The 22,252-nt window shown below is 43.5% G+C and overlaps 1 protein-coding gene and 1 non-coding gene across 3 annotated transcripts in view; both read left to right on the top strand.

The window, feature by feature from the left end:
- The window catches only part of EDEM2 (ER degradation enhancing alpha-mannosidase like protein 2), a 33,524-nt gene extending 26,787 nt beyond the window's left edge, over nt 1-6,737 (top strand). For both annotated transcript variants that reach the window (XM_008021640.3, XM_008021634.3), the window contains 2 exons: nt 3,379-3,500; nt 6,169-6,737. In XM_008021640.3, the coding sequence (XP_008019831.2) occupies nt 3,379-3,500; nt 6,169-6,669 (623 nt within the window). In that variant the 3' untranslated portion in view covers nt 6,670-6,737. The remainder of the gene's footprint in view (nt 1-3,378; nt 3,501-6,168) is intronic.
- Nucleotides 4,885-4,956, top strand: LOC119618679 (small nucleolar RNA SNORD56). The gene has a single exon (XR_005235049.1). It is a non-coding gene; the product is annotated as a small nucleolar RNA SNORD56 (small nucleolar RNA).
- Nucleotides 6,738-22,252: the final 15,515 nt, after the last annotated feature.

Raw genomic sequence — 22,252 nt, 5'->3', positions numbered from 1 at the left:
GCACCCCTGTCAGGAATCCAGGAGTGCCTTAATCCAGTCATTCCTCCTACCCCAAAACAATGGCAAATAGGAGATAAGGATTACTCTTTCACTAGATTTACCAGATCCCTATACTCTCATATATGTCTCTGATCAGCAGTGTTGGAGCACAGAGCCTATCCTAAAGGCCTCTGCAGGTTTTTACCTCCCTGTAAGTCCAAATCTGAACTTTGGGCTGTCACCTTCCTCTAGAGCAGGGATCCCCAACCCCCAGGCTACGGATCGGTATGAGTCCGTGGCCTGTTAGAAACCAGGCCACACAGCAGGAGGTGAGTGGCGTGTGAGCAAGCGAAGCTTCATCTGTATTTGCAGCTGCTCCTCATCGCTCACATTGCTGCCTGAGCTCCGCCTCCTGTCAGATCCGTGGCAGCATTAGATGCTTATAGGACCACGATCCCTATTGTGAACTGCGTATGTGAGGGATCTAGGTTGTGTGCTCCTTATGAGAAGCTGATGCCTGATGATCTCTCACTATCTCCCATCACCCCCAGATGGGGCTGTCTAGTTGCAGGAAAACAAGCTCAGGGCTCCTACTGATTCTACATTATGGTGGATTGTGTAATTATTTCATTATATATTACAACGTAATAATAATAGAAATAAAGTACACAATAAATGTAATGCACATGAATTATCCCAAAACCATTCCCTACAACCCCAGTTCATGGAAAAATTGTCTTCCACGAAACTAGTCCCTGATGCCAAAACAGTTGGGGACCGCTGCTCGACAGAGCTGGCCAGATGCACAGGAAAGTAAAGCAATAACTAACATGCTTAGGAGGCCCACATGTGAGGAGAGAAGCGCAATGGCTGGTCATGAGTACACTGGCCCCACCAGCTGCTAGAAACAGAAGAGGGCTGGGTGCGGTGGCTCATGCCTGTAATCCCAGCACTTTGGGAGGCCGAGGCGGGTGGATCAACTGAGGTCGGGAGTTCGAGACCAACCTCACCAATATGGCGAAACCCCATCTCTACTAAAAATACAAAAATTAGCTGGACGTGGTGGCATGTGCCTGTAGTCCCAGCTACTCAGGAGGCTGAGACAGGAGAATTGCTTGAACCTGGGAGGCGGAGGTTGCAGTGAGCCAAGATCGTGCCATTGCACTCTAGCCTGGGTAACAGCAAAACTCGCTCTCAAAAAAAAAAGAAGCAGCAGCACAAAAAAGAAGCAGAAGAGGAGGCCTCCCATGAGAGCACTGTCTTTTCTGCCTTTGAACACACAGAATGTGTTCATCTGATAGTGAGTGTACCTTAGTCTGTGCCTTAGAATATGAGCAATTAGATTAGCAATTGTCTAGAGGCCTGTGAGGAGAGAGGAGGAGGAGGAAGTAAGAGAGAACTGGGGAGATAGGCAGAGACCTTTTCTCTAAAATAAGAACTAGAGGTTGGGTGCAGTGACTCACGCCTGTTATCTCAACACTTCAGGAAGCCAAGGCGGGCGGATGACTTGAGGTCAGGAGTTTGAGACCAGCCTGGCCAACATGGCGAAACCCTGTCTCCACTAAAAATACAAAAATGAGTCAGGCCTGGTGGTGCATGCCTGTAATCCCAGCTACTCGGGAGGTTGAGGCATGAGAATCCCTTGAACCCAGGAGGCGGAGTTGCAGTGAGCGGAGATCACGCCATGGCACTCCAGCCTGGGTGACAGAGCAAGACTCTGTCTCAAAAAATAATTAATTAAATAAAATAAGAACTAGAGTTTGTAGCAATAAGCCAAAAGGGAGAGAAGCACTGATCAAGCCCAGGTGGAAACAGGACAGGAAAAGGTCGGGGAGATGATGGTACAGAAAGGGGACAGGGATTCTTCTCTCTCTTAGAAAAGATGGATGAAGTAGAAAACCATATTGAGCTGAGGCCACCCTTGAAGTCAACTCTACAACAGTTCTTCAGGTATTTGAAAGCAATAAACACATTGTTTTTGGATTTCCTTTTCTCTAGAATAAATATTCTCATCTGGACCCACTTCTGTTGGCTAATATTCATCTTAAGATAGAGCTCGTGTCTTAACATCAAATTCCAGTTGTGGCATAGAATTGGGCAAGACAAAACATCACTTTCTTCTGGGCACAGTGAACTGATGACCACGTCTTTGTTAGAATGATGGTTTGGTGGTTTATTTTATTTTTTTTATTTTTATTTTTTTAGATAAGGTCTCACTTTTGTCACCCAGGCGGGAATGCCGCAGTGGTTTAATCATGGCTCACTGCAGCCTCAAACTCCTGGGCTCAAGTGATCCTCCTACCTCAGCCTCCTGAGTAGCTAGGACTACAGGTGCATGCCACACCCAGCTAATTATTTTTATCTTTTGTAGAGACAAGATCTCACTATGTTGCCCAGGCTGGTCTCAAACTCCTGGGCTCAAACTATCCTCTTACCTTGGATTCCCAAAGCACTGGGATTACAGGCATGATCTACCATGCCTGGTCTGCTCTTGGATATCTCAGCCTTTTCTTTTGACCTATCCTATCTCAGAAAAAGCCTTATGATGCGAGGCTCTTACTCTTTTCTTTTTTTTCTTTTTCTTTTTTTTTTTTTTGAGATGGAGTCTTGCTCTGTTGCCCAGGCTGGAGTGCAGTGGTGCGATCTCGGCTCACTGCAACCTCCGCCTCCCGGGTTCACACCATTCTCCTGCCTCAGCCTCCCGAGTAGCTGGGATCACAGGTGCCCGCCACCATGCCCGGCTAATTTTTTGTATTTTTAGTAGAGATGGAGTTTCACCATGTTAGCCAGGATGGTCTCAATCTCCTGACCTTGTGATCCCCCTGCCTCGGCCTCCCAAAGTGCTGGGATTACAGGTGTGAGCCACCACACCCGACCCCTTACTCTTCTTTTGCATTTTAGAATTAGGTTAGACTCTGAGTGACAGGAAAAAAATAGTAGCTTAATTAGGATAGAAATTTATTTCTCTCTCATGTTCTGGGCTTATATGGCTCGCCATGGTGTCCTTAATCCCACCTAGCTATTAGAATAGTTGTTAGTGTTGGCAACCAGGCAGCCTGTGCTTAGCTAAAGTTAGGAATCCTGCTACTAAGGAGGAAGCGGGGAACAGATGCTGGGAAATAGGCAACAATCTCCGCCACCTTCTCTACCCCAGAACCTGGCCACCTTTCTCTTCTTGGGGTGGGAGCCACTGGTCAGCCTTAATGCTGGTCTCCACTGAGCTTCAAGCTTTGGGTATACTGGCTCTGCAACTCAGCGTTGGATGAGGTATCCTGTGTTCCTACTAGTTGGGACCTTATGGACAAGATATAGAGGGGAGTAGTCCGTCACTGCCCTAAAAGGCCCCAGGCCATCTCTATGCAGCCACTGAGTGAGGAGGGTCTACTTTGGACTTTGCAGAACTTATTGAAAGCGCAATGTACCTCTACCGTGCCACGGGGGATCCCACTCTCCTAGAACTCGGAAGAGATGCTGTGGAATCCATTGAAAAAATCAGCAAGGTGGAGTGCGGATTTGCAACAGTAAGTGTTTCCATGGCCCCAAGACTGGGAAGAGTCTCCTCTTGCTGCTAAGAAGTCTCTTTAAGGGTAGAGTTTTGGGAGTTCTGATATATCGGCACTAGAAGAGACCTTGGAGATATACATAATGCTCGTATTTTACAGATGGCAAGACCAAAGAACAGAGAAGCTTAAGTGCCTTGCTAAAGATCTCACAGCTAGTAGAGGAAGAGCTAGGATTAGTTCCTTGGGATCTTGACCCAGGCCCTTGGCATTCCTCACACAGCAGAGATCCTTGATCTGTTTGAATAGGTGACATTGAAAAGGTGAGTTTAGCGAAAAATTTTGTGAGACACTAAAATAGATTTTAAGGGGAATCTAGAGTCCCATAGCCCTATATTCAAACCTGGGGCTCCTTAACAAAGCAGTTCTACTTAGTCTCGCAGATATTTATTGAATGTCTTTCACATGTCAGGCACTCTCTAGGCCCAAGGGTTATAGCAGAGCCCCTGCTCTCATGGAGCTTACATTTTAATGAGAAAAAACCATGAATATGTATCGTGTAGACAGAAGGCCAGTGTGGCTGGAGTGGAGCAAGCAAGGAGAAATGTGGGAAGAGATAAGGTCCCAGAGGTAGGCAGGGGCTAGATCACATAGGCCTTTGTGTAAGCCACAGGAAAGACTTTGGATTTTTTTCTACTTGGAATATGAAGCCTTGGTAGGATTTACAGCAGAGTAGTGACATGATCTGATTTGTACTTTAGAAAGATCGCTCTGGCTGCTCTGTGGAGAATAGATTGAAAGGGTCAAAGGTGAGAGCCATCTCACATCCATACAGGACCCAAGCAGGCAAGATATAAATACAGATATAGAAGAAAATAGTCTAGAAGAAAATTCCCCGAAAAGCCTACAGAGTTGGTGTTGGGGTATGGAAATCAAAACAACAACGAAACACTTATTTTGCAAAATTTTGTAATGTGATTATATTCTCTAAGTAAAATGTAGATATGTGTAGGGGAAGAGAGAAGACCTACATGTGGAAGGGAAAAAATAAACCCCTGATATGATTTGGGTTCTAATGTTCTGTATTATGTGAAAAACCAAAATGATAAGCCCACTGGGGCCTTCCTAGGAATGCTGGGCTCCTTTCCATAAACATGAAGCCCTTTGGAGGTCTTCCATGGTTAGTGATGGGAACAGGCATCTGACCTTTGTCAAACAGGGCAAGGAAATAATAATCTTGATACATCAAGACCATATTTGAGTCATATTTTTAAATGTAAGAGTCCACTGAGAATGTTTTGTTTAGAAGTATTACTAATTCTGAGAAGCTAAAATAAATATTTGTAGCAAGTAATCTTAGTCATCCATGCCTGAACACTCAGTTGAAATTCTCTAAGACTCCTTACTAAAACAATATCAATAGTTTTCATCAACAGCAGTTGAACCTAGTAAGTTTCGATACTTTGGGTCTGAGTGGAGGAAAAAAGACCCCTTATTAGTAGCTTACAAAAACTTGGTAATTGGCCAGGCGCAGCGGCTCAGGCCTGTAATCCCAGCACTTTCGGAGGCCAAGGCGGGTGGATCACAAGGTCAGAATTCAAGACCAACCTGGCCAACATGGTGAAACCGCGTCTCTACTAAAAATACAACAAAAAAAATTAACCGGGTGTGGTGGCATGTGCATGTAGTCCCAGCTACTCTGGAGGCTGAGACAGGAGAATCCCTTGAACCCGGGAGGCAGAGGTTACAGTGAGCTGAGACTGTGTCATTGCACTCCAGCCTGGGCGACAGAGTGAAACACCATCTGAAAAAAAATTTTAAAAATAAAAAAACTTGGTAATCATGAATGCCCTTCCAGGGAGGATTAGCTAAGTAAATGGTGATCCATTTTCACGATGGAGTACTATGCCATCATTAAAAGAGACGATTAGCTCTATGTTTACAGTCACAAAAAGGTGGGATAAAGGGGATAGGAGATTGTCATGTCATAGAGGAAGGTTAGTGGAGAGACATTTCTGTTGAGGAAGCATTTGAGCAGAGACCTGAGGGAAGGGAGGGAACAAGCTATGGGGAAAACTGGAGGCAGAGTGCTCCAGGCCGAAAGAACCACAGATGCAAAGAGCCCGAGGCAGGAGGGTGCTGTGCCAGCTCAGGATAGAAAGTCAGCAGCTGGAGCTCTTAGAGTGGTAAGAGGTGAGGGCAGGGAGGGAGCAGGGGCCAGGTCATGACTTCCATTTTTATCCTGCATGAAATGGAGGGTTCACAGAAAGTTTTGAGTAGAGAATTGACAGGAAAATTTATGCTATACATATACTGTAGGGGCTGGGCGTGTGTCTCACGCCTGTCATCCTGGTACTTTGGGAGGCCAAGGTAGGAGGAGTTGCTTGAACCCGGGGATTTGAGACCAGCCTGGGCAACATGGTGTGAGACTCTGTCCCTATTTTTTAAAATAGTGTGTATATACAAACTGCAGAGCTAAGGATGGAGGCTGGAAGCCCATTTGGAAGCTGATGTGATAATCCAGGTGAGATGACGGTGGCTTGGGAAAGAGTGAAGTTCTGAAAAGTTCAGTGATCTGCTCCCAGGCCCTCAGCTGCTTTGTGGCAGAACAGGAGTTCTTAAGGAATTGCCTGACCCTCACTACCAAATTGTGATGGTATTCCACTTGCTTCCTTCTCCCACGTGTCAGATCAAAGATCTGCGAGACCACAAGCTGGACAACCGCATGGAGTCCTTCTTCCTGGCCGAGACTGTGAAATACCTCTACCTCCTGTTTGACCCAACCAACTTCATCCACAATAATGGGTCCACCTTTGACACGGTGATCACCCCCTATGGGGAGTGCATCCTGGGGGCTGGGGGGTACATCTTCAACACAGAAGCTCACCCCATCGACCCTGCCGCCCTGCACTGCTGCCAGAGGCTGAAGGAAGAGCAGTGGGAGGTGGAGGACTTGATGAGGGAATTCTACTCTCTGAAACGCAACAGGTCGAAATTTCAGAAAAAGACTATGAGTTCGGGGCCATGGGAACCCCCAACAAGGCCAGGAACACTCCTCTCACCTGAAAACCATGACCAGGCAAGGGAGAGGAAGCCTGCCAAACAGAAGGTCCCGCTTCTCAGCTGCCCCAATCAGCCCTTCACCTCCAAGTTGGCATTACTGGGACAGGTTTTCCTTGACTCCTCATAACCACTGGATAATTTTTTTTTTTTTTATTTTTTTGAGACTAAACTATAATAAATTGCTTTTGGGTATCATGTTTTGGTTATCACGTTTTACATATTGGGCTATTTCATGAGATTTCATTCAAAGAAAAGATTGGTGGCTATGGGCAATTGTGAACCTAGTTAATTTTCTCATGCAGCTGGAGAAAAGGCTAAATGCAATTAGCTGGCTCCAAAGATCCCAGGGGTTGATAGTTGAATCTCCTTTCCTTTTGTGGTGTCTTTGCGGAAAGTGTTGTCATAAATGTATTTCTTTGTTTGTTCTTGCTCCAACATGTACTTCTTACTTTTTTTTTTTTTTTTTTTTTTTTTTTTTTGAGACAGAGACTCACTCTGTCGCCCAGGCTGGAGTGCAGTGGCGTGATTTTGGCTCACTGCAACCTCCACCTCCCAGGTTCAAGCGATTCTCCAGCCTCAGCCTCCTGAGTAACTGGGGCTACAGGTATGCGCCACTGCATCTGGCTAAATTTTTTTTTTTTAATTTTTAGTAGAGATGGGGTTTTACCATGTTGGCCGGGCTGGTCTCGAACTCGTGACCTCAGGTGATCCACCGGCCTCAGCCTCCCAAAGTGCTGGGATTATGAGCGTGAGCCACCGTGCCTGGCTGCTTCTTACTCTTTAGTTGACTCATCTATCCACCTGTCCTTCCAAGCAACAAAGATTTATTAAGCACCTTTTTTCTTTTGAGACAGGGTCTCCCTCTGTCACCCAGGTTGGAATGTAGTGGCATGATCACCGCTCACTGCAGCCTTGACCTCCCATCTCAACCTCTGGAGTAGCTGGGACCACAGATACACACCACTATAATTTGCCTGATTTTTAAAAAAATTTTTTGTAGAGACAGGGTCTCCCTATGTTGCCCAGGCTGATTTCAAACTCCTGGGCTCAAACAATCTCCCCACCTCAGCCTCCTGGGAAATTGGGATTACAGGCTTGAGCCATGGGGTTGGGCAGGCACCTTTGTGTACCAGCCCCAGCCCCAGAGGTTCAGCAGCAAACAAGGCAAACAGTTTTTATTCTTGTAAAACTAAATTTCTAGCAGAAAGAAATAACCTAGTAAATAGATAAAACAGCATTGTGATAGGTTCCATGAAGAAAACAGGGGGCTGTGCTAGAAAATAATGGGGAAAGATAAGCTGCTTTAAACGGGGGGGTGGAAAAAGCCTCCCTGAGGAGGTGAGCTTTTAATTATGTAAAATTTTATTTCTTTTTTAAATTTTATTTTCTTATAACTTTAATTTTTTCATTTTACATTTTTATAAACATTAGAGATGGGGTCTTGCTTTGTTGCCCAGGGTGGTCTCGAATTCCTGGGCTCAAGCAATCCTCCCACCTCAGCCTCCCAAAGTGCTGGGATTACAGGCATGAGCCACTGTGCCTGGCCGTAAAGTTTTTTTTTGATACAGGGTCTCACCCTGTTGCCCAGTCTGGAGTGCAGTGGCACAATCACGGCTCACTGCAGGCCCTGCAATCCCTGACCTCCTGGGCTCAAGTGATCCTCCCACCTTAGCCTCCTGAGTAGCAGGGACAACAGGAACATGCCACCATGCCTGGCTAATTTTCCTACATTTTGTATTTTTTGTTGAGATGGGGTTTTACCACCTTGCTCAGGCTGGTTTCAAAATCCTAAGCTCAAGCAATCTGCCCACCTTGGCCTCTCAAAGTGAGCCACCATGCCTGGCCAGGCTGTACTATTTTATTTTATTTTATTTTATTTATTTTTATTTATTTTATTTTATTTTTTTAATTTTTTAATTTTTTAATTTTTTTTATTTTTCTATTCTATTCTATTCTCCTATTCTCTTCTATTCTATTCTCTTCTCTTCTCTTCTCTTCTATTCTATTCTATTCTATTCTATTCTTTCTATTCTATTCTATTCTCCTTATTTATTTGGAGACAGAATCTCACTCACCCCCTGGCTGGAATGCAGTGGCATGATCTGAGCTCACTGAAGCCTCCACCTCCCAGGCTCAGGCGATCATCCCACCTCAGCCTCCCAGGTAGCTGGGACCACAGGTGCGTGCCACCAAGCCTGGCTAAGTAAAATTTTAAATATACAAAAGTGGAGAGAACAGGACAGCCATCCCTTGTGTGCTCATCCCTTGTGTGCTCACCAGTTTCAACAAACTAGCTTCAAAGATGATGAACTCACGGCCAACCGTATTTCATTTATAGCCACACTGGATTATTTAGGATTCCAAACATTTTATTCCTAGAAGTATTTCAGAATGCATCCCCAAAGCCCACCTGTAAAAATCAATCATTATTCTTTGATATCCTCTCCAATGTTCAAAATGTTTTGTTTCATAACTTTGTATTATAGGTTGTTTGTATCAGGACCCACATAGGGTTAATTTATATATTTGAAATTAGATGATATATCTCTGAAGTGTCTTTTGATTTACAGAAATTCTTTCCCTCTCCCTTCCTCTCTCCCTTCCCACTCCTCCCACTGCAGTTTGTTTGTTGAAGACAACAGTTGTATGTCCTATAGATTTCCCATATTATGGATTTTGTTAATTGCATCTGTGAGGTATTTATTATATAACTGTTTTTTTAAAGTTGATGTTAAGATCTAGAGGCATCATCAGATTTGAATTTTTACTTTTGTTTTTATTTTTATTTGTATATTCATTTATTTTGAGACAGCATCTCACCCTGTCACCCAGTGGGGTGATCACAGTTCACTGCAGCCTCACGGGCACAAGTGATTCTCCCGCCTCAGCCTCCCGAATAGCTGGGACTACAGGTCCATGCCATTGCCTGGCTAATTTTTAAATTTTTTGTTTAGATGGGGTCTCGCTATGTTGCCTAGGTTGGTGTTTTTATTTTTCAAGAATGGTTCATAAGCACTGTTATTTCTTTTGGTCAAGAGATACATCACATCTGCTTGTCTATTACTAACAGCCATTTGTTGATCATTGCTTAGATCTATCATTTCAACAGGGGTTTCAAAATAGTGAGATTTTAATTAGGCTAGACTATTTCCCTCTCTTTTTTTTTTTTTTTTTTTTGAGATGATGTTTTGCTCTTGTTGCCCAGGCTTCAGTGCAATGGCTTGATCTCGGCTCACTGTAACCTCCACCTCCCAGGTTCAAGCAATTCTCCTGCCTCAGCCTCCCAAGTAGCTGGGATTACACGCGTGCACCACCACACCCAGCTAATTTTGTACTTTCAGTCAAGATAGGGTTTCGCCATGTTGGTCAGGCTGGTCTCGAACTCCTGACCTCAGGTGATCCACCCGCCTTGGCCTCCCAAAGTGCTGAGATTACAGGCATGAGCCACTGCACCCAGCCGAGGCTAGACTACTTCTCTAAAGAAAGACTTCCTCTCGGCCGGGCGCGGTGGCTCAAGCCTGTAATCCCAGGACTTTGGGAGGCCGAGACGGGCGGATCACGAGGTCAGGAGATTGAGACTATCCTGGCTAACACAGTGAAACCCCGTCTCTACTAAAAAATACAAAAAACTAGCTGGGCGCGGTGGCGGGCGCCTGTAGTCCCAGCTACTCGGGAGGCTGAGGCAGGAGAATGGCGTAAACCCGGGAGGCGGAGCTTGCAGTGAGCCGAGATCTGGCCACTGCACTCCAGCCTGGACGACAGAGCGAGACTCCGCCTCAAAAAAAAAAAAAAAAAAAAAAAGAAAGACTTCCTCTCATCAACTATTTGGGTTCCTTGAGGTAGAGTTCATTCAGGAAAGCCAGGATAAATATTTGATTCTTAATTTTTTTTTTTATTTTCCAGAATAATGCATCGTTTTCCTAGCATCCTCCAATGGTGACAATGAAGTTTTGTTTTTTAAGTATTGTGAACCCTTGGATTTAAACTCATTTGATGGTTTTCAGTTCATTGAAATTATTTTTCTTATCAGAGCTCAAATTGTCCCATTTTTGGCCAGTGGAAGCTGCTCTTCAAGTTAGCCCTGAGTCCTGTTAACACAACCCCAATAGTCTTTGATAGTGTCCTGCTTTCTGGTATTACAAGATGTTCCAAGCTCAGCTGATCCCGTTCCTATCCCAGCCCTGAATCAACTGTTTCTCTAAATAGCTCAGGAGGTGACTTTTAACTAGGAATTTATCTGGCTTTATCTGCCAACCTCATCTTTGCTCATGAACCTTGGCTAATTCAGCTGCTGATCATTTTCTTCAGTACCATGACAAACCTCTGGCTACCTTGATGGGCAGGGATACACCTCTTGCCCTCTCTTTTATTACTTTGCCTCAAATAGAGACCCAGGCCCACACATAATTCCCCATAACACAGACGAGAACTGCTATAACTTTGAAGAAGTCTTGACTGAAAGTTGAGGCACAATGGAAGGAAATTACATCATCTACTAGCTAACAGCTACTATTAGCTATGACTACTGTTAGAACCGCAGTCCACTTCATTATTCAGGCTTCTTTGGGCCAAGACCAGCTCATCCCCACACCTAGGGATACCCTTGATCATCAGTCAACACCCCAGATTCCAGGCCAGACCAGAGAGTGGAAAGAAAGTCTCTTCCTAAACCCCACTCTTCCCTAACTTAGAAAGTTGTACTTTTCTATAAATTCATTGGCATGAAGTTGTCCTATCTGTTTTGTTCTTTTTTTTTTTTTTCTTTGAGAAAAAGTCTCACTCTGTTGCCCAGGCTGGAGTGTAGTGGCATATCAGGACTCACTGCAGCCTTGACCTCCCACACTCAAGCAGTCCTCCTGCCTCAGCCTTCCAAGTAGCTGGAACTCCAAGTAGCTGGAACACCATCACATCTGGCTAATTAAAAATTTTTTGTGTGTGGAGACAGGGTTTTGCCATGTTGCCCAGGGTGGTCTCAAATTCCTGGCATCCAAATGATCCTCCTGACTTAGCCTCCCAAGGTGCTGGGATGACAGGTGTGAGCCCCCATGCCTGGCCTGTTTTTTAATATTGTCTGTGCCTTCTCTTTTTCTTGATTAGTCTTGCCAGAGATTTCTTATTTTCTCTTTTTTGAAGAACAAACTTGGGACTGACTTGTTGCTATCAAGCGTATGTTTGTCTATTGTGCTAATTTCTGCTTTGATCTTATTTCCTTTCTTCTAGTTTCTTTGAGTCTGCTGGAATTGCTTATCACTGTGGCATAATCTAGTGTGTAGGATATCTTCCATTTCCCCCTGTGGATGTACTTTTCACCCTTTTTCACCCTATTTTTTGCCCCAAGAAATTCATTATCCTCGTTCTTGTGGTCTGGTATGAGCTACAGTAATGGGCTCATTCTTCCTGGCTTCCAGTTGGGTCCATCCAACGGGGAGCCCAGACAGGAGATTGGTGAAAGGGAGTGGAATGAGTTCAAGGGCGTTTATCCCTCTGGCTCCCTTCTTGCAGGGTTTGCTTCAGGCTGGCTACATCTCTCAATCAAAAGGTATCATTTCTGACTGGGCATGGTGGCTCACACCTATAATCCCAACACTCTGGGAAGCAGAGATGGGAGGACTGCTTGAACCCATGAGTTCAAGACCAGCCTGGGCAACATAGTGAGACCCCATCTCTCTATATATGTATATAAAAAGAATATCCTTGGCCGGGCGTGGTGGGTCACACCTGTAATCCCAGCACTTTGGGAGGCCAAGGCGGGCAGATCACAAGGTCAGGAGATCGAGACCATCCTGGCTAACACAGTGAAACCCCGTCTCTGCTAAAAATACAAAAAATTAGCCGGGCGTGGTGGCAGGCACCTGTAGTCCCAGTTACTCGGGAGGCTGAGACAGGAGAATGGCATGAACCTGGGAGGCAGAGCTTGCAGTGAGCCAAGATTGCGCCACTACACTCCAGCCTGGGCAACAAGCAAGACTCCATCTCAAAAAAAAAAAAAAGAATATCCTTTTGATGAGTTCATGTCCTTTGTAGGGACATGGATGAAGCTGGAAATCATCATTCTGAGCAAATTACTGCAAGGACAGAAAACCAAACACTGCATGTTCTCACTCATAGGTGGGAATTGAACAATGAGAACACTTAGACACAGGGTGGGGAACATCACACACCAGGGCCTGTGGTGGGGTGGGGGTAGGGGGGAGGGATAGCATTAGGATAAATACCTAATGTAAATGATGAGTTAATGGGTGCAGCAAACCAACATGGCACATGTATACATATGTAACAAACCTGCACGTTGTGCACATGTACCCTAGAACTTAAAGTATAATAATAAAAAAAAGAGTATCATTTTATCCCAAGGTGCCCATCTCTATGCAACTTTTTATTTTCAGGTGGTAGTTAATTTTATGTGTCAAACTGGCTGGACCACTGGGTCCTCCAATATTTGGTCAAACATTATTCTGAGTATTTCTGCAAGGGTGTTGTTGGATGAGATGAACATTTTAATTAATGAAGATTGCCCTCCATAATGTGGGTGGGCCTCATTCAATCAGCTGGAGCCTGAAGAGAATGAAGACACGGCCTCTCCCTTACATGAGAGGGAATTCTTTAGCAGCCTGCTCTGGGACTTCATCTGTGCCACTGGCTCTCCTGGGTTTCAAACTTGCCAGCCCACACCGCATATTTGGACTTGCCAATCTCTGCAATTGTGTGAGCCAATTCCTTGTAAACCTCTTTCTATACACACACATTTTTTTTTTTTTTTTTTTTTTTTTGAGACGGAGTTTCACTGTTGTTACCCAACCTGGAATGCAGTGGCACGATCTCGGCTCACTACAACCTCTGCTTCCTGAGTTCAAGTGTTCCTCCTGCCTCAGCCTCCCAAATAGCTGGGATTACAGGTGCCTGCCACCACACCTGGCTAATTTTTTGTATTTAGTAGAGACAAGGTTTCACCATGTTAGTCAGGCTGGTCTCGAACTCCTGACCTCAGGTGATCCACCCACCTCGGCCTCCCAAAGTGCTGGGATTACAGGCATGAGCCTCCTAGCCCGCCTTACACAAACATATTCAATTAGTTCTGTTTTGTAACTCTGACTAATACAGTAACCATTCTCTTATTCCCTTCAGGCTAGGGATAGGATTGGCTGTATAGGATTATCGTATTTTCCCTTGTGGTTCTCTAACACTCTGCCCACACCTTGTAAGTAGTCTCTTTATTAAACCTTCCACTAATCTTTCTAATTTGAATGAGCCATCTGTTTCCTGTCAGGTTCCTGACTAATATACTTAGAGACCATTATGACTGGTACATATCCTTAAAGTCTAAAGTTAATCACATATACTAATTACCTTAATTTAGCCATTCCATTCTACAATATATATTTATTTCAAAACAACATGTACTTGATAAATATATACTAATTTTATTTGTCAATATAATTTTTTTTTTTTTTTTTTGGAGATGAAGTCTCATTCTGTCACCAGGCTGGAGTGCAGTGGCGAGATCCTGGCTCACTGCAACCTCCGACTCCCCGGTTCAAGTACTTCTCCTGCCTCAGCTTGCCAAGTGGCTAGGATTACAGGCATGAACCACCATGCCCAGCTAATTTTTGTATTTTTAGTAGAGCCGGGGTTTCACCATGTTGGCCAGGATGGTCTTGATCTCCTGACCTCGTGATCTGCCTGCCTCGGCCTCCCAAAGTGCTGGGATTACAGGCGTGAGCCACCACGCGCAGCCTTGTCAATATAAAAATTTTTAAAAATTATTTATTTCTTAAAAAAGGCCAGGAGCAGTGGTTTAAGCCTGTAATCCCAGCACTTTGGGAGGCCAAGGTGGGTGGATAGTTTGAGTCCAGGAGTTCAAGACCTGGGTAACATGGTGAAACCCCGTTTCTACTGAAACTACAAAAATTAGCTGAGCATGGTGGCTCGCACCTGTAGTCCCAGCTTTTAAGATGTTATTGAGGACGTGGAGAATTTGGAATTTTGTTTTTAAAAATTTTATTTATTTATTTACTAGTTTTTGAGACAGGTTTACTCTGTTGCCCAGGCTGAAGTGCAGTGCCGCAAGCAAAGCTCACTGAAGCCACAACTTCTGGGGCTCGAGCGATCCTCCCACCTCAGCCTCCCAAGCAGCTGGGACCACAGGCGCATGCCAACATGCCTGGCTAATTTTTTATTTTTTGTAGAGACAGGGCTTTGCCATGTTGCCCAGGCTGGTCTCGAACTCCTGCACTCAAGTGATCTGTCCGCCTCAGCCTCCCAAAGTGCTGGGATTATGGGCGTGAGCCACCGCACCCAGCCCTGGAATTTTCATCCATTGCTAGTGGGGATGTAAAATGGGGCAGCTGGGATGGAAAACAGTTTGTTGGTTTATCAAAAATTAAACATTGTCCAGCCTGGCCAACATGGTGAAACCCTGTCTCTACTAAAAATACGAAAAATTAGCCGGGCATGGTGGCACATGCCTGTAATCGCAGCTACTTGGGAGGCTGAGGCAGGAGAATTGCTTGAACCTGGGGGTTAGAGGTTGGAGTGAGCCAAGGTCACACCACTGCACTTCAACCTATAAATAAATAAATAAAAATTAAAGATTAAGTTACCATGTGACCCGGCAATTCCACTCACCCAAGAGAAAACTAAAATGAATTATGTCTACACAAAAGTGTATCTGTCAGTGTGTAACAGCATTATTCATAATAGCTAAAAGTGGGAACAACCCTAGCATTCATCAACTTACAAATGGTTAAAATGTGGAATAGTCATACAATGGCATATTATTCGACCACTAAATGGAATGAAGTACCAATAAATGCTGCAACGTGGATAAACCTTTAAAAATATATGCTAAGGGGAAGAAGCCAGACACAAAAGGCCACATACTATATGATTCCTTTTATATAAACTATCTAGCATAGATTAGTGCATGGAGACAGAAAGTAAATTAGTGGTTGGCAGGGACCAGGGGCAGGAAAATGGGGAGTTACTCTTCATGGGTATAGGTTTTTTTGATGGGTGATTAACATATTCTGGAATTAGAGAGTAATGATAGTTACACAGTATTGGGAATATACTAAAAACCACTGAATTGGACTTTAATGGTGTGAATTTTATGGTACATGAATTACATCTCAATGTTTTAAAAAGACCACAAAATAAAAAAGAAAACATATATACCCCATAAACCCATCTCCTACCCCTCCCCGCACCAACCCATGAAACAGCAGTAGTTTGCAAGCCCAGTGTGGTATAAATCCAGCCTTGAAAAATAAAGTTATCAAAGAAAACATTCTGCATGCAGAGAGGTAAGCTATTCTGTTTATTGTATTTTTTTACAAACTCCCTTGCAGAAGTTAATAGTTTAGTGCCTTAGAGTAGTGTTTTTGAGACTTTGCTCATGACTCTTTAGTGGGTCAAGAAATAAATTTAATGTGGCCCACTAACTTTTTAAACAATGAAATAGAATGGATTCAAAAATATTAAGAGTGCCTTGTATGGATTCTTGACAAGAACTGAGGACAGGAGCACATTACTAATCGCACAAGGCTAATTGCATTACACTGTGGGAGAGACAGAGGAGGGGATGTGAAAAATGTACACATTGGCTAAAAGCAGTTTGGTGAATTGTCATCTCATTTGATTTTCTGGTACTTGACTGCCAATATGACCATCAAGTTATAATGACAGAATAGTATAGTATAGTATAGTATAATGTATGTATGTATTTGTTTGTTTATTTCGAGATGGAGTTTTGCTCTTGTTGCCCAAGCTGGAGTGCGGTGTTGCGATCTCAGCTCACTGCAACCTCCGCCTCCCGGGTTCAAGCAATTCTCTGCCTCAGCCTCCTGAATAGTTGGGATTACAGGCACCCACCACCATGACTGGCTAATTTTTATATTTTTAGTAGAGATGGGGTTCCACCATCTTGGCCAGGCTGGTCTTAACCTCCTGACCTCATGATCCACCCACCTTGGCCTCCCAAAGTGCTGGGATTACAGGCATGAGCCACCGCGCCCAGCTGTGTATTATTTAATTTTATATCAAAATCGTTTGTAGTTAGTTGTGAAGAGTGGGGTTTTTTTTGTGGGGGGGGGGCAGTATTGCCATGACTTTCAACTGGGTTTTGGTTAGGAATTTGCAGTGCAGTTTTTCATAAAGTTTATAATCAGATAAAAAATTTTGGATGTGCAATTATTGTAGCATTTTAATTGAACTAGTTCAAATTGCTGTTAAGTTGACTGTTTTAATGCTATGAAGAACAAGAATAATAAGGTGAAAAACATGGGAAAAGTAAATGGAAATATTGGAGAAAATATCAACTCTAATCAACAGACTAACGTAATTTGAATCTTGTTAAAAAGGGTAAATGCAAGATTTGCTTTATTTATGTATTTGTTTATTTATTTTAATAGAGATTGAGGTCTCACTGTATTGACCAGGCTGGTCTCAAACCCCTGGCCTTGAGCAATCATCCCATCTCAGCCTCCCAAAGTGCTGGGATTACAGGCATGAGTCACCATGCCCGACCAGCTCATGCCTGTAATCCCAGCACTTTGGGAGGCCAAGGCGGGCGGATCACCTGAGGTCAGGAGTTTGAGACCAGTCTGCCCAATGTGGCAAAACCCCATCTCTACTAAAAATACAAAAATTAGCCGGGTGTGGTGGCAGGTGCCTGTAATCACAGCTACTCCAGAGGCTGAGGCAGAAGAATCACTTGAACCTGAGAGGTGGAGGTTGCAGTGAGCTGAGATCACACTCTCTAGTCTGGGTGGTAATTATGAAACTCTGTCTCAGAAAAAATATATATATTACTTTATCAAATGTGTAAATCCAACAAAATGACATGTACACCAATGCATTATAATGATGTCCTTGCAAATGAGAAGTTAAAACCGTCAAAACTTAAAAGATGCTTGGAAACATGACATGTTGGATTAGTCAGTCTCTCGAATATTTCCAAGGAAAGAAAAATATATATAATGTGATAGGCAAATTTTATGATTCATGTTGTGACTGTCAGTGAGAAAGCCTTATTATCGTTGTATTGGGTTGCATATTATGTGCCAAAAGAAAAAAATCGCTCACATGGTTCCTGAAAAAAAAATTTATTCTCTGGCATGTATTTGGTGTGTACAGTTTTTATGGTGTAGCAAGTAATAAAAATATATCTTGGCAATAGTAGAGTTTCTCCTTGAATCTATACTGTTGCAGAATGTTGGAAACAACGCTTATTATGTTGTTCCAATCTCATATAGATTTTGTAATCCAACCACAGAAAGTCAAATCGAAAGTTGCACAACACTTAGCTTATACCTTATATGAGTGGTAAGAACGTTTTAAGGAGGGTCTTCTTGTTTAGTTAATCTTCTCCCACAAAACTGGATTAAAAGCATTTAGAGAATTGGCAATTGTAACTTTGGTCAATACAAATTAGTCCAGACAAATGTAAAGGCATTGTATGAGAGCAGCAAATATGAATGAAAATATAATAAAATTATTATAAAATTGTTAGAATCTGAAAGCAATGCTATTTGGAATACTCTTTTTATATGTTGTAAATCTTAGGAAAACACAGGGATCCTGCTAAAATTATATGTTGCTAAAATTATATGTTGGAGGAAAACAGTGATAATCAACTTCTTGAAAACAAATTTTCAGGGATTACAGCTGACCTTATCATTTACTTTAGCATATTGAAATTGGCCAATCATATCAATGTTGGCCAATCTAACCAATATATTTTTTTACATCCTTAGAGAATTAAATTAGAAGTTGTTCCAACATGCTGAGCCTGTCCAAGCATTCCAAACGACATTACTTCTATGGCAAGCAAGATTTCAAAATAGTATGTGCCACTGGGTCAGTGATTGTCAAAAGTGGTCCCTGGTGCAGAGGCAACAGCATTACCAGGGATCTTGTTATAAGTAAAACTCTTGGGCCCCATCCCTGACCATAGATGGTCCAGCAATGTAGTTTAACAAAGCCAACCCCTCCAGGTGATTCTAATGCAAGCTCAAGACTGAGAACAACGTTACGAGATGTTCCCAACATTGCTGCAACAAACTGATGCAACTTTATTAATGAAAGCAGTTTGTATTAATCCATTCTCATGCTGCCAGTAAAGACATACTCAAAACTGGGTAATTTATAAAGGAAAGAGGTTTAATTGACTCACAGTTCCACATAGCTGGGGAAGCCTCAGGAAACTTACTATCATGGTGGAAGGGGAAGCAAACAAGGTCTTCTTCACCTGGCGCCAGCAAGAAGTGAAGAGCGAATGATGGGGAAAGCCCCTTCTAAAACCATCAGACCTGGTGAGAACTCACTTGTGATCAGAACAGCATGGAGGTAACTGCCCACGTGATTCAATGACCTCCCACCAGGTCTCTCCCGTGACATGTAGGGATTATGGGAACTACAATTCAAAATGAGATTCAGGTAGGGACACAGGCAAACCATATCACAGTTTGAACTGAATGAAATGAAATTAGATTTTTGCACCTTATCTGCTATGTTGGTGTCAATGTTATGTTACTTTCATGTCGGTTGGTGACCTTTTTTTCTGGTCTTTGGAAGAAATTATGTGATGTTGGCATTATTTCTTCCTTAAAAGTATGGTAGATTTCAAAGGCATTAGGGACTGGGGTTTTCTTTGTGGGAAGCTTTTAAATTAGAGATGAAATGTCTTTAATAGTCATAAGATGATTCCAATTTTCTGTTATGTTTTGTGTCCATTTAGGTAAGCCTGTTTTTTCTAGAAATTTGTCTGTTCCACATACATTTTCAAATATATAGGCATAAAGTTATTCATCATGTCTTCTTATGATCTTTTAGTGATGAAGAATCTGAAATGATATTCCATTTTCAAATTTCTGACATTAATTTCTGGTTGGAATCTCTTCTTTTTATTTATGGAGTCTGTTCTAATTTGATCGACTGTTTTCTAGGATTACAGCACAACACTCAATCTGGGATTTCTTTTCTTTCTATCTGCAGCTGCGGATCACAAGTTCAGGAGTTCAAGACCATCCTGGCCAACATGGTGAAACGCTGTCTCTACTAAAAATACAAAAGTTAGTTGGGTGTGGTGGCGCACGCCTGTAGTCCTAGCTACTCAGGAGGCTGAGGCAGGAGAATTGCTTGAACCAGGGAGTCGGAGGTTGCAGTGAGCCGAGATCATGCCACTGCACTACAGCTTGGCCACAGAGTGAGACTCTGTCTCAAAAAAAAAAAAAAAAAAAAAAGGTATTAATTATCCACTTACTCATCAAGCTGTGCTCAGAGGGCTTTGAGTTGTATATAAGACAATGCAAATTTGTCACCTGTGAGGCGCTTCCAAAGAATGTAGTACAGATTCAGAGGTAGTGGGTTTTAGATTTTGTTTTTCTTTTTGAAACATATTTTTGGGTCAGACGCAGTGGTTCATGCCTGCAATCTCAATGTTTTGAAAGGCAGAGGTGAGAGGATTACTGGAGGCCAGGAGTTTGAGACAAGCGTGGGCAACATAGTGAGAACCTGTCTCTACAATAATATATTTTTAAAAATGCTTGTGTGGGTTGGAGCCCTGATGGTAATTGCTTATGTGTCTGCCTTCCTCCACTACACTTGGGCCCTATAAGGCACAAGCTGTATTTGTCTTATTCGCAGATGTATCCCCAACGCCTGGGACAGAGCTTGTACATAAGAAGTTTTCAAGAAATACCTGGTGAATGAATGCAATTCAGTGACTACATGCCTTTATTTATAATAGTATGTATTCTAGTGTGCTGTGATACTTTGTTAGTTTATGAAATTTCTATTTTATGCATATTTGTTAAGATGACACGTATCAAACACCTGGTATAGTACCCGAAACATACATGGTAGGTCTTTTCTTTTTCTTTTTGAGACAGGGTCTCGCTCTGTTGCCCAGGCTGGACCGTGCAATCTCTGCTCACTGCAGCCTTGGCCCGCAGGGCTCAAGCAATTCTCCCACCTCAGCCTCCCAAGTAGCTGGGACCACAGGCATGCACAACCATGCCAGGCTAATTAAAATATATATATATATATATATATATATATATATTTGTAGAGATGAGGCCTCACTATGTTGCCCAGGCTTGTGTCCAACTCCTGGGCTCATGTGACCCTCCTGCCTCAGCCTCCCAAAGTACTGGGATGTCAGGTGTGAGCCACTACATGGGGCCTAGGTCTTTTTCAAATGTTAATTTTCTTATTTTCTTCCCTTTGCGTTTCTTTGCATCTAGCACAATCTCTGATACATAGTAGGTGTTTAGCGATTTAGAGGTCACTGTAAACAATCCAAGAACCACTGGCAAAATATATGTGTGTGTCTGCCTGTGTGTGTCTGCCTGTGTGTGTGTGCGTGCCCGTGTGTGTCTGTGTCCGCATGTGCACGTGTGTGTCTGCCTGTGTGTGCGCCTGCCTGTGTGTGTGTGTGCGCGCACATGTGTGTGCCTGCCTGTGTGTGTGCGCCCGTGTGTGTCTGCCTGTGTGTGTGTGCATGCACGTGTGACTGCCTGTGTGTCCGTGCGTACACATGTGTGTCTGCCTGTGTGTGTGTGCACACGTGTGTCTGCCTGTGTGTCCGTGCATGCACGTGTGTGTCTGCCTGTGTGCGTGTGCACACGTGTGTGTCTGTGTCTGCCTGTGTGCGCGCACACACGTGTGTCTGCCTGTGTGTGTGTGTCCGCGCACGTTGTGTCTACCTGTGTGTCGGATGCATGCATCATTTGGGGAAAGAGGTTTCAAGTTTTCGTCATAAAAGAATCTTCAGTGTTGCTGAAGAATGGCTGTTGTAGATTAAGGAGTGACTAGCTTTGGGAATGAGTTAAGAATCTACATCTGTGGAGACTGCAACAAAAATTTAGAGACATTGTATTTTCTGAACTTAGATCCGATCATAGAGTTGGACAAGTTTAAGTCCCACAGGGACCATTTTAAATCAAGATTGTCCCAAGGACGACACAAGAATTAATTTGAAAGGACTACCAATGGTCAAATTTGGGACAATTTGAGCATCAAAAAAGAATAATGAGAAATACACACACACATTTTTTTTTCTTTTTTTTTTGAGGCAGAGTTTTGCTCTTGTCTGTCCTTCCGGGTGTGTAGCAGGACCCTCTCTGGAATGGGGGTCAAACCAGGTGGGTCGGATAATTTCTTTATGGCCAGTTTATGCACAGAAAGGTGTGTGTGGTTTAGGGGGAGGGAGTTGGAGTAATATTTTGTAGGTTTGGTTTCACCGCTGGCAAGGGGAAGGAGGAAGGTTTCTGGTCTTTTCTTTTTCTTTTTTTTTTTTTTTGAGATGGAGTTTTGCTCTTGTGCCCAGGCTGGAGTGCAGTGTCACAATCTCAGCTCACTGCAACCCCCGCCTCCCACATTCAAGCGATTCTCCTGCCTCAGCCTCCTGAGTACCTGAGATTACAGGCAAGCGCCACCACACCTGGCTAATTTTTGTATTTGTAGTAGAGACGGGGTATCACCGTGTTGGCCATGATGGTCTCAACTCCTGACCTCAGGCGATCCACCTGCCTCGACCTCCCAAAGAGCTGGGATTACAGGATTGAGCCATGGCGCCCTGCCCGTTTCTAGTTTCTAAGCCCTGCCTTGGGGAAGAGGGATTCTAGTTTCCATGACTAGCCTCAGGGGAGAATAAGAGGCCAGAGACAGAAGGGTAGGAGAAGGTTAGAGAGAGCTGCTTCTGAAGCTTT

The sequence above is a fragment of the Chlorocebus sabaeus genome, chromosome 2 (genome assembly GCF_047675955.1).
Source record: "Chlorocebus sabaeus isolate Y175 chromosome 2, mChlSab1.0.hap1, whole genome shotgun sequence".
Lineage (NCBI taxonomy): Eukaryota > Metazoa > Chordata > Mammalia > Primates > Cercopithecidae > Chlorocebus > Chlorocebus sabaeus.
Note: the sequence above shows the minus strand (reverse complement) of the source record. Positions and strands in the feature narration are given on the sequence as shown.